Below are 12,814 nucleotides of genomic sequence, written 5' to 3' on the forward strand. Positions count from 1 at the left end.
AAGTATGCGCAGAAAGGTTCAGAACTGTTCGGAACATCAGAAGTCTTAAACTAAAACAGACCTAAGTATGCGCAGAAAACTTCACAACTTCATCAGAACTTTTGAACCCAAAACAGGCCTATTAACACTCATCTAAACTTTATTTCTTCAAATCCGCATTTAAGTGTTAAATTTACAGAATACCTGACATCTTGCATTTTTACATTTCTCGTATACCAAGTAATTATGGTGATTTGGAAAGAATTGAAAATCTCCAAACTGGAAATACAACATCAATGTCCCTGGCTTGGGCGATCAAAATTGAAGGTCTTAATGCAAAAAGGAAATGAGGCAATGAGACTACATCAGGATATAATGAAAAATTAAAATGTTGCAATGCCTAAATTTTAGATTAAAATTACTAAAATTAGTATTGCAATTAGTATTGAAAAATAAAGTGCAAAATTGTCAAAATAAAATCTTATATACAGTTACAATGGTAGAAATGATAAGTCACTTATAAGCAATTGTGATAAAATAAAGGAATACGTAAGAAAATAGATAAGTGTTGGTTGAGAGAAATAGAGAAAAACCGTGAGACCTTAAAAGAAGAATAAGTATGGATGGAAGAACATTTTAGTTGTTAATGGGTACTATATAGATGAAGTTTCCAAAAGAAACTTGTCCCCAAAAACATAGCAGCAACTAGATGAGAAGATCAAAATTATGGATAAAAAATGCTGGATAGAATGACATAATTAGATACTTTGCGATTGACAAAGATGCCACATGGAAGATGATGTTTGATGATATATGATGAAACAACGTGCAATGTAATTTTGCTAGTTACAAAGTATATAAGATGATGATTTTTTTAAAAATGTTGGATGAAAAACAACCAATACTTAAGATATGATCAGACACTGGATAAAATTCCAGAAGGAATATGATATCGTATTAAAGAACATGTTGGGTTCTAGATGGAAATAGAAAAAGAATGAGTAACTCTACATAATACGAATGCTGGATAGAAAGAGGTTGAAAACGATGCCTGAGTGTTGATGGATGGCAATATGTGGTGGGCAATATAAAGCATTTTGTTGAGAAACTGCAGAAATACTGCACTAACAATAACGGTCACTATTTAAATGATTTAATGATAAAAAGCAACATTAATAAGGATGTTAAGAACGCAGTATTTATACCACAAAAATTGAATGTAAAAAATTTTAACTTTTGCTCTTTTTGAAAACAATGAAATACGAATTGGGGTATTGCAAACGTATGATTATTGATACTGCACTGTATGAGATAGTGTTGACTCTTTGCTCCCTGTATTTTTCATAGCAAAAAAAACACCTCCTTCTAGTCACACTCTTATGCCCTTCAAGGTTTATTACCTGGATTTATTAATTTTAACTGTCTATCATGGGATTTAATCCTTGATGAAGATGGGTTGCTTTCTGATGTTGGCGGAGGGTTTATCTGGTAATGGTAAGAACTCAATTGAAGATTTATGAACAATTTTCTCTCGAAAAAGCTTCTGCTTGCAGTTTTTACAACGTTTCTACTCTTGGATTGATAGTTGTTGGCATTTCGTCCATATTTAATAACACTATTTTATTTTGTTGTTGTCATGCTATAAGATCTCCTGTTCTAAGTCTAGCTTGAATGACGTCTTTGGGGTTATTCTTACGTGGTAACCGAAAAACACTCACCAAATGTGTTTTGTTTTATCATTGTCGTTGCTAAAGCTACACTGGTAAATCAGTTCACAGACTACACTATGAGAAACCCTGATATGAACTGCAGATTTCTCCTTATATATTTCGACGGCCCAGGTGTATCCACCACTTACAACAACTTAAACACTTTAATACCATAACCATACCTCTCTTTTAAAGACTCGCTAAATAGTGATATTTTGCACATTTCCTCAATACAACAGCTGTTTAAATCGGTTACGACATAGGCTAGATATATTATTCATATATCTGGCGAATTTTGAAGTAATGAAAAGATAAAAGGAGTCAATCGTACTGTCCGAAATATTGACTTTGAAGACCAAGTTCTGCCGCAAGTTGAAAATAACTCGTAAACTAGTACTCGTATCATTGCCCAGACGATAAGTACAAGTCACACATCAGTATGAAGGATAGTGAAGAAATGCCAGAAGCATCCGTTTCGCATTCAAAAAATGAAAACATTAATTCCAGCTGATTATTTCACCAGTTCAATTTGCCGAATGTTACTTGAATAAAATTAACGACGAACCAAGATTTCCTAGAAATGTACTATTTTAATATACACATATTTGGGCTGCGATTGTTAGCAATTATGTAGTTGGACCATATTTACTGCCTGCATGGTTAGATGGTCATGTGTATAGTATTTTTCTGGAACATACTCTATCAGAGTCGTTTGAAAATATCCCACTTAATATTCGAAGAAATATTGATTTCCAGCATGATGATGTTGCATACTTTCGATGAAATTGCTATCAAACTATCAGATTTCACCAGATATGATTCCAGTTGATTTTTGCATTTGGAATCATATTAAATTACTGGTTTATGAGACACCGTGCAGAAGAAGAGTTAGTGGATCGAGTTATTGTAGCGTTTGATTGCTTTGATTTGCATTCGATTGCAAAAATTTAAATTTAAAGTTTTCTATTTTATCTTGACACTGAGAAATTTCCGGACAATAGTCTATTAACAAAAAAAGTTTATTTCAGTGTCCTCTATCATTTCAGAAATAGGAATAGTTTCAGGAATATTTATTCTTTGACAGTTGTATAAATCCTTTCTTGACCAATAATCTTTAAGTTTTAGCATATACATATTACATATAATGAGCCAATTTTATTTTAATAGACGGATACAAATGGAGTTGGTAAAATTAACAGGGAGTTTTGTTTTATCATGTTTAGAAATAAATATGTCATATTGACGTTTGAGCTTTCGTTATTCAAAAAGAAAAGGTGCATAAAAAATGTTGTGGGGTATTTATTTGCTATTTATTTATCTAGAAAAGGTGTTTTGTTCTATTTAATTACTTTGTAGCACGTTTTTACATCAAATATGTACTTTGTTAAAATCGTATTTATCTAAAAATTTATTAAAATAACATCACCAAACATCAATATTTAGTTACTGAAAATGTTACTAAAAATCAGGAAAACAACATAAATTTTATAAGGGTCCTAGATAATACCAACAGAAACCCTAAAAAATCTACATTGACAAGGATAAAAAAAAACGAACTATAATGATTTTAAATCCTTTACCTCTTAAATTAAGCATACCTAATGCCCTCTGTTGATTGAAACAATAAGGAATTGTGTGTACGTTAGACATATTCATGCTTCTTGACAGCTGACATATGAAGAGGCAGGTAATAAGCAATTATTACAAAAACTGCTCTATTTTATGTACAAGAAATAGCAAAATATCGTAAAATTGGAGATATTAAATGAAATAGCACAATACAAATATATTTTGGATATAAGAATGTTTAAAAAAATAATATTGTACTAAATATTCGTAGATGGCACCCAAATCACTGCAAACAACTTCAAAATTTAGCGCTATAAGGTATGTCACTGTTGTATGTAAAATAGGATAAACTATTTTCACACTAATTCCAATAACAACTCTGGATTATCATAAAGTTTCCATACTAAACATTTCAGTATTGATGTATTTTATTGATACAATTTATGTTAAATTTTCAGCATTAACCATGTGATTCATACTTGGTAAATTTCAAAAGTGTGTAGGACATACAAATCATATCTATGTACATATACGGACAGAAGATAAGATACAAAAATGTGATGATCCCATTTGATCTCATTGATATATATTACTTTTTTAAAAACAATACAATAGAACAATGATTATAACTGCTTGATACTAAACATTGAAAATGCCTATGAAATACACCACGGCAGGTGTAGATCCTCCTGAAATAACACGAAGAAAAAGGCATAACTACAAAAAATGGATAAAAATTATAGTAATAGTATTGTAAGTATGCAAACATAATTATAAAAATTATTTTAATTTTATAACATAAAAACGTTATTAATTTTAGAGTTGTTATAATATTATTATCATTAATAATATTATTTGTTGGTGTACCTTTGGTGTTTATGTGGTCCTTTGCAGTACAAGAGGCATTAATGTTTACTAGATGTAAGTTAAGGTTTTATAGTATGAGTTTATATTTTATATTTATTTGTAGTTGGTTTACCAACCAATCCTAGTGATTTCCACATAAATCTTCCTGGGGCAACAAATTTTTATGTAACCGTACAAGACAAAGAAACCAATAAACTGTTAAGTTTAGGAGTATGGCACCTGCTTCCATGGTCTGTAGTAAACGCAACAATTGAAAAAAAAGATAACAGAACTAACCATTTAGAAATGTTGGAAAACACTATTTATCCAATTGTTATACATTTTCATGGAACAGGAGAAACGCGATTAGATGCTTGGAAAATGGGAAAACTTTTACGTTATTTTTTTCATGTGTTCTTATTTGATTACAGAGGTAATTAAAATTCATAATTATGTTTCGATGGTGATATAAAATGGTTGTGTTAGGATATGGTGATTCAACTCCTGGTATAATGAGAGAAGAAGCTGTTGTAGAAGATTGTGTACAATTTTATAAGTGGGTTATGACGAAAACAAACTCAAAAATATACATTTGGGGTCATTCTTTAGGAGCCAGTTTAGCATTGCACACAGCAAAAATTTTAGGGAAACAAGGAGTGAATATTGAAGGAATTATTTTAGAGGCTGCTTTTACATCAATGTTTGAAGAAATACCGCATCATCCATATGGAAAAGTAAAAAAACAAAATTTGTTTTATTTTTTTAGTTGATATATTTTTAAATAGATTTTCGCTTGGCTTCCATATTTTAATGCAACAATACGGAAACCTTTATTAAAAAATGGATTTCATTTTGATAATGTACAATATGTGCAAGAAATAACTGCACCAATTCTTCAATTTCATGCAGAAGATGATAGTATAATACCATTAGCTTTAGGAAGAAAGGTGTTTTTCTAAAAATTGATATTTTTTGGTACATCAATAATACATATTAATGCTTATAGTTATATGATGCATCAGTTTCACCAAATAGAACAGTGACTTTTGTTCAAGTACCCAGATCTTATGGATGTGATCATTTTTTTCTTTACATTTATCCAGATTTACCAATTTATATACAGTAAGTGCCTTTTTTGTACTTTATTTCTGTTCATGATAAAAATTGTGTATTTTAGACAATTCCTATACGGAAATACAAAACACTGGGTGCGACATTTCATTGAAGCTAAAAGACAAAATTCACGAAAAAAGATTGACAAAAAATCTGGGACAAAGTAGCATTTAATTGGAAATAGGATCTTGAAAAATGTTTTGTTTTAATTGACATTTTATAATCTATGTATATGATTATGTACCATTTTATAATTTATTTTATATAATTAAATTTGATTAATTTTTTTCGTTACAAAATGATATTTATTAAAATATACATCCAATTTAAGAATACATTTACAACCCATCTAAACACAAACTTAACAATAAAAAAAGATCTTAATAATTTTCCACCATTTCTTCATTAACCCTTTCCTGAGTTATGCTTATCACAAACTTCTTTCCATTTCCTAGAATCATTTTTATTAATAATCACCATAATACAGATTGTGTTAAAAGTAGTGTGCCAAATAAATCTAATATTAATACGAAATTAAAAAAAATCCAATTTCGTTGTTATGGGTTTAAACTGACTATAGCAAGCCTGAAATAAGGATCTCCTAAATGCTAAATCAACAGCAGTTTTGAATAAAGAAAATTGAAGTGAATTGTAGACGTGTAAAAAAATTATCGGTGAGCAGAGTGTAAAGAAGATAGCAACTAAGGAATTGCATAGAAAATGGGCAGAGGACTGAAAAAAAATAATGGCTTGAAACCACTACAGAACATTCATTTCTCGGAAAATGTGGATGAAAATTGGAAAATAATCAAACAAATGTTTGAAATTGATTAGGTGATGATGAAAACAAAAATTATAAAATGGTGGTAGAATCATTATCTACTATACCAACCTAACCCAAGAAGAACCAATTTAAATTTCTTAATCGGAGTGAAGGAGAATGAGAAATATTTGTCAGATAAATAACCACTTAAAGAACAGTGACGAATTATGTAATTATTAATATAAAAGCTAAGATTTAAGCTGGATACAGGAGCAGATATCAATGTACTTCCTAATATGAAATTTCAATAGGTATGTTCTACTATAAAATTAGATCATATAAATTGTAAATTATTTTCTTATGATGGAAGTTCAACAAAACGGAAACAATCATATTATAGGATTACCTGCATGCTTAAAATTCAACTTAATTAAAAAGATAGAAAAGGGGAACGATGAAAGAAAATCTTTAAAACTAAATAATGATATATTTGTAGGTTCCGAAATATTATTTGTAGATATTATTCCATTTGTGAAACCAAGAAGGTTTCATCAGATAAAACTTATTAAAATTATGCGTGATATGTTCTTAACAGATTTAACAGAGCTTTTATTATATTTTATATATTGACAATTAATAATAATAATATTCACTTGTTTATGTTATATAAAAAAGTCATAAAACATAATGCCATCTTGATTAGGATTGCTTTATGATAAATATAACATTTCAACTAAACTTGATAGAGATTTAGCATTATTGTGCACATTTGATCGATATAAACATCATAGATAAAATAATTAATCATTACATGAGCTGTTGCATCAATCGATCAAGGAAATGCATAAACAAAATTACTTAAGTACTATTTATGACGTTCTATTCAAAATAGAGGAATTACTCTTTGTTGCATATTCATATTCAAGTCATCTCATGGAATGGTTAAGGTACAGTTATACACTGAATTAGTAATTTTTTAGGCACACTATTTTTAGTACATTTTGTGTTTATCCAAATCAAAAATACTTACTCAATATATTCAGGCATCTTTTCATACTGAGTTACCTTCATATGTCCTAATTTATATTTTGCATCAATTAAATGCAATGTTAACATATCTTGAGAGCTTTGTAAGTGATTATTTTCTTTAGCTGAGTTATATAACTACAAAAAAAAATTTTTCCTTATTTACTTTTAATTTTTATATTTTAACCTTACCTTTTGCCCTAAACTAGACGGAATAATTATATCATCTTCAGCATGTACTATCATAACAGGACATGTAACATTTAAAATATAATGAGTCGTCTTAAAAAGGAATTCGTTCCTCTCTAGCGGATCTCGAATAGTTGCATCAAAATATAGTAACCATGCAAAAACCTTAAAAATGAAGTTATTTTTAAATTTATTTTGTAGTTTTTATTTTATTTTTTTACTTTTCCAAGAGGGTGGAGTGCAATTTCATCACGTATTGTGGTGAAAGGTGCTTCCAAAGCCAATCCTGTAGGAACTATATCCATTTCATTCAATTTCATTACTAAATGCGTACTCAAAGAACTTCCCAATGAATGTCCCCAAACATAGATTTTTGCTGGAGTTTTTGATCTCACCCATTGATAAAATTGTATTAAATCATTAACGATTGATTTTTCCGATGGTTTATTCGGCGAGGAATCACCGTAACCTAAAAACTAAATCATAAAAATTTGATCTTTATCTTATTTAGTTTAAAGATCTTGTTTATTCACCTCTGTAGTCCATTGCAATTACATGGAAAAATTCTCTTAGTACAACATATGTTGGATAAGTATGAATTCTTGTACCACTATTTCCGTGGCAATAAATGATAACGTCATGTTCCGTGGAATTTAAGGCGTCATCAAAACTAAAATCTTGGTTTTCTAAAGACTCATTGATTAGTTTTTCGGGTAAAACGTGCCAAACGCCCAGAGAAATTAACGAATTATCATCCAAATCACGAAGTGTAACATAGATGTTTCTAACACCAGTGGCGCCGTATTTTTCAAAGTTATCGTATTCTGGATTTGATGGTTCTTTAACTTAAAGTATATGGATCAATTATAATAAACACATTTTAATAATTAAATTACTTACAAGCTGGAAATATTAAGAATCTTTGAATAGAAACTGTACACATAAATATTATTGGAAATATTACCCAGATTAAAATGAAAAGAAATAGAAGAAAAGTAAAACTAAAACGATAATAATTAATAATTATAAAATTAAAAAGAAAAAACTTACAATCCAATTAAAGACCATTTTAAACATTTTTTCCATGTTTTGCAACAACAGCAACCTCCACCTTTCTCGTAACTATCTTCAGAATATTTTTCTAATATCTCATTATCTCTGCTAATCTTCAATTTAAACAAAAATTAATTACAGTAATCTCAATAATATACCTTGTTAAGTACCATTGTTAGACAATTAATTTGAAGTCGTCGAATTTGATTAAGAAGATATCAAAACATTATTTAAGTGATTCACTTATGTGCGAAATAAGGTTTGAAAATATTTTAAACCTGCCATATATAAACTCTTACAGACGTTTCCACCTGGTGTATACGTAATAATCTTGTTATCGTTGCCAAATTGGTTACAGGAATTCCACTAAACAAATTTATTAATTCAATTTTATAAAATCATAGAGCGTGTTTTTCAATTTATGTATTTATCAAAATCGGAGTATCGATAAAGTTAATCTTTATAAAAAATATAATCTAAGTAAATATAAAAATTGGAACGTTTAAAAAATATCAAAAAATTAAATGCGCTTACCTGAACGTTTTAATTAATTTTTAACTCAAAACTAATCGCAACCAGATAAATGCAAACGTATACCTATAATACCGATTAAAAACGTTGAAACAGGTAGACGTTGTAACGTAACTCAGCGCATATATTATGTAATAACTTTCACCTTATCTGCGATCTCTCTTTGGTGGTGGTGGTGGTGTAGTAATATTATGTAAATAGTGAATTTAGGGGGAACAAGAAGCCACAAAAAAGAAAATAAAATATAAAATGATTTGGTTTAATGTAACAATGATGGATTATATTAAATCAATGGTTTCGGGATAATGAAAAAGTTTTAACATTAATTGAATTAAAGATTGGAAAGGGTAATGATGTATAAATACGACACATGAGATGTTACAGTTGCTATAATATGAAAAGTTGTATTGTATGAGGATGTGCTCATACAATGAGAGGATGATATATTATCAATCTAATATTTTTTTGAAAGCCATGATCAATTTAGGATATTTGGTATTAATCGTGCTTGAAGATTCCATATTCCTTCAAATATATATGTATTAAGAATTATGTTCTTGTGTCATTACCCAGGTCTCCGAATCATAACTTATCACTGGTCTAATAAGTGTATTATAAATTTTGCTTTTTGTTTTCTTTGTTAAGATGTTTGATTTCAATTGCTTACGCAGCACAGTGGTCCATTTCATAAATGTAGGTGAACAAAATTAATATTGAAAAAAATATAACTTTTTTGGACATAATTATATTCAAAAACTCATAAAAAATGGTTTAAAAGTGTTCATCACTAACTGCACGAGGGACTAAATTCTTCATCTGTCGACTCCTCCTCTGCAGTGATAGATTCCTGCTCTTGAGATGACTTGTTTAATAATGAAATTACTTCATCGGAAATATTCTCTATTTTCTTAGGAGCAAGACCTGAAGTTTGTAATTAGCGAATCTGACGAAACTGGGTGTTGGTGATTCTAGACGTTTTTCTAGCGTGATCTCTCCGAAACTTTCGACAAGTGAAGTTTGTACACTGTTCAATAATATTTACCAGGATACACAATCCAGTGTCCAAAATATTAAAAAAATTCTTTAATACCGGAAGTGTTAAAAATCTTTCAAAAGTGAACGGCCCAAGACAGCTACCAATGATGAAACTACATTAAATGGATCTACTCATACATTATTATTTATTCATAATTGTTGAAACTGTCATTTTTTTGACATTTAAAGCTGTCAATGGCGTTATTTCGGCGCCTACTTTGATTGTGATTTGCTGATAATATCTTCAGAAAATGCATTTTTTCTTGGTTTTTTTCTTACAAAACCATATGATTTGATATGTTCATCGCATAGAGGGATTTATCCTCTATCAAATTATGCAAAAAAACATATGCATCCCATTTAAAATAATAATGTTGGTTGCCATAGCAACGAAACAAAAAACAATACAAACAAGCAAATACCGCCAAAAAATGCGCCATGATTAATAAAAAAAAAACTTGTATTTTAAACATTTTTCTTTAAAACTACAAATTGCGAAGTTGTTGGCTATATTCCAGACATTTGACACACCCTGTATAATTGAACATACAACTTAGCAGTGTCTATGGCATATTCTTCAAATGTTTCCAAATTTTTTTCAAATTTATCCACTCGCAATTGCCTTTAAACAACTGCAAACTGTTTAATTCGTTCCTCATTCACTGCTGTGATCGCACTGGATAGCGATGGATTAGAAAAAAATCTTCGAGCAGTGTTGCCATCATTACTTGTTCGGCTTGTTCCGTAACCTGGTTTGGGAATATCCACAAGTAGGCCCATTTCCTTGCGAAAGCGATCTTGAATTAATCTTTTTCGCTTGTCCACATTTTCCAGGTGCAGCAATGTGCAGCAGATATTCGGTGCATCTTATCCACGCGTGATGACTTGATAACCCAAAATCGAATGTCCCTTCATCAAGAGGCGTTGATGCGTATCTAACCAAGTTATTCATTTCTTTAGGTGTTGCACCACAGATATAACACTTTTGAAATGACTCTTGTGCAATAACATTGTCTGTTATCAATCATTCCATAACATACATACTATCGTGTATTCGCAATAAAGCAGTTCTGCAACCACGATCCTAACTAAACCCGGACTGACATTTTGACACCATGTTGCCACGTTTAACAAAACTATGCAGTTGAATATTCGAAATTTTAAATAAATAAAGCTAAAAGTCTGTATTATTTTCTAGCTGCTTATAAATACAACATTCTAAACAGAAATGGGTTATAAATTTTTAAATCCTTACTAATCCTACCATCAGCGTTACCAACCCTACCGATTTAATCTGTTGATCTACAGATATAGAAAGTAATGTTACAGATATACAGCTTAGGCTAGATAATGGGCAGTAGACGGCCACCAAAATCCCATAATCACAGTGTAATCACAGAATATTAAGTTATTATTTATACTGATTTTATAACATTGATTCTACTGTCATTTGGAAACGCTGCCTACCATAACCATAGACAAAAAACTAAAAAACTTTAAGAAACCTGTTCCAAAAAGTTGCACCCACTCCACATTAGGCAAAGCAACCACTACAGGCTTTATACTACCCTCATCATGTTTTATTGTTTTGATAGTACCTAGTATCATATTCTATACTTGACTGCCATGTGCAAATTCATGACCATTTAAGGTCTTATGATCATGTCCAAATTATAGCCACGTGTAAATTATACAACCTTTCTTGTCAAACGGAAGACTTCGTAGGCTTTAATAGGCCATATCTACTCTAAAAGTCATCTTTTAATGGCCGAAATCTCATTCTATTTCAATTTCTTTTTGGTTGCTTTTGACTGAAGAAAAGGTGTGATTTCTATAAAAATTTCCTCCGCCTGCCTTGCGATTTCTTCCGTAGTGTTTTCCCAATCAAAGTAGTTGAAGATAATTCAAAAAACATTTCTGCTTTTGAAGGTGTGAGGTTTTTTAAACATTTTATTCGTTAAATCTTTTATGAAAAAGTACAATATCAAATATGAATTTGCTTTGCAAGTTTCGGATATTAGAGCACATGATCTTTCCTACCACTGATATACTGGGAAGAGAGAGTATAGCGACAACATTAATATGAATAGTGTTCTTCTTCTCAAAGCTACCTTAATCAGTATTTAATAAGCCATTAGCAGCTCATTCAAAACTAGCACATACATCAACCCAAAGAAGTTATGAACCTATTTTGACAATCCTACTCAGGTTAGTTTTTCTTTTTACGCTCTATTGCACAAGTAGTTAAGATGATTTAAAGTATCCCAAATGCCACGCCAACCTTGATCTTTTAAAGTAAAAAGGTGGTTTAAACAAATATGTTAAAATTTAATGCAAATTTGAATTATATTATTTTTGCCTGAACATCCTACCTTACTAATAAATATTTTAATATTCTTAATTTAGGAGATAAACACAAAAAATTGCTACTCATTACAAAAAACGATTTAAACTGCTACTAAATAGTAATGAATTTCCAGCTTCTCAATAAATCAAATGCATAACCATAAATCACCAGCAACAAACTTGTGCCAATCAGTGTAAGGTGCTAAAATACTAGAGTAGGTCACAATGAAATAACCTTATTCAGTACGATATGTAATCTTTTTTAACAAGTTTACAGAATCATGTTAAAAATTTAGTTCTTTTACATATACCTACCAAATATATCCAATTTAACACTTTTATAATATATTCTTGATTATTTTGAACCGTCGTTCCTTGAAATCACCGATTTCGAGAAGTGAAAATAGTCAATAGTAGAGGTACTCCCCTCAATTGAATTAGGTCAAAGTTCAATTTCCTAACGGATCTGACGTCATAGAGAGAAAAAAATCACTTCTTCCTCACACTAACAACAAAAATCCCAAATTTTCAAGGTGTCAAATTTAAAATTAGAAACTAATTGGAAATTGCAGTAAATAAAAGGATATGTCAAAAAAGAAAAGAGCTTCTGGCATAATATTATTTTGAACGTTTGATCGATCCAAGAAACCCCTGT

The 12,814-nt window shown here is 30.1% G+C and overlaps 2 protein-coding genes across 3 annotated transcripts; one reads left to right on the top strand and one right to left on the bottom strand.

Annotated features, from left to right (window-relative positions):
* The first annotated feature begins 3,328 nt into the window (after positions 1-3,328).
* On the top strand, positions 3,329-5,515 carry LOC111419117 (lysophosphatidylserine lipase ABHD12-like). Its single transcript, XM_023051886.2, has 8 exons — positions 3,329-3,575; positions 3,716-4,010; positions 4,078-4,178; positions 4,228-4,536; positions 4,590-4,837; positions 4,889-5,050; positions 5,110-5,225; positions 5,281-5,515. The coding sequence occupies exons 2-8, from the start codon at positions 3,910-3,912 to the stop codon at positions 5,381-5,383; spliced, it is 1,140 nt and encodes a 379-aa protein (XP_022907654.2). The 5' UTR covers positions 3,329-3,575; positions 3,716-3,909; the 3' UTR covers positions 5,384-5,515.
* LOC111419227 (lysophosphatidylserine lipase ABHD12-like) lies at positions 5,063-12,813 on the bottom strand. 2 transcript variants are annotated; one of them, XM_023052020.2, is made up of 9 exons: positions 12,475-12,813; positions 8,418-8,613; positions 8,245-8,360; positions 8,095-8,195; positions 7,728-8,039; positions 7,416-7,663; positions 7,198-7,359; positions 7,010-7,143; positions 5,063-5,667 (listed from the first exon to the last, which is right to left on the bottom strand). In XM_023052020.2, the coding sequence occupies exons 2-9, from the start codon at positions 8,418-8,420 to the stop codon at positions 5,622-5,624; spliced, it is 1,122 nt and encodes a 373-aa protein (XP_022907788.2). In that variant the 5' UTR covers positions 8,421-8,613; positions 12,475-12,813; the 3' UTR covers positions 5,063-5,621. The 2 variants fall into 2 exon arrangements, with proteins under 2 accessions (XP_022907788.2, XP_022907783.2); XM_023052015.2 differs by lacking the exon at positions 12,475-12,813 and adding an exon at positions 8,782-12,457.
* Between the last annotated feature and the right edge of the window lies 1 nt (position 12,814).

Source organism: Onthophagus taurus, chromosome 2, assembly GCF_036711975.1.
Source record: "Onthophagus taurus isolate NC chromosome 2, IU_Otau_3.0, whole genome shotgun sequence".
Taxonomy (NCBI): Eukaryota; Metazoa; Arthropoda; class Insecta; order Coleoptera; family Scarabaeidae; genus Onthophagus; species Onthophagus taurus.

Excerpts from the sequence above, each read along its gene's own strand:
- LOC111419227 (XM_023052020.2), bottom strand. Across the intron at positions 7,664-7,727 it reads AATTGCAATGGACTACAGAG|GTTACGGTGATTCCTCGCCG; the intron begins GTGAATAAACAA and ends TTTAGTTTTTAG. Across the intron at positions 7,360-7,415 it reads CACTCCACCCTCTTGGAAAA|GTTTTTGCATGGTTACTATA; the intron begins GTAAAAAAATAA and ends TTCATTTTTAAG.
- LOC111419117 (XM_023051886.2), top strand. The coding sequence starts at position 3,910 with ATGCCTATGAAATACACCACGGCAGGTGTAGATCCTCCTGAAATAACA. Across the intron at positions 4,179-4,227 it reads GGCATTAATGTTTACTAGAT|TTGGTTTACCAACCAATCCT; the intron begins GTAAGTTAAGGT and ends ATTTATTTGTAG. Across the intron at positions 4,537-4,589 it reads GTTCTTATTTGATTACAGAG|GATATGGTGATTCAACTCCT; the intron begins GTAATTAAAATT and ends TGGTTGTGTTAG.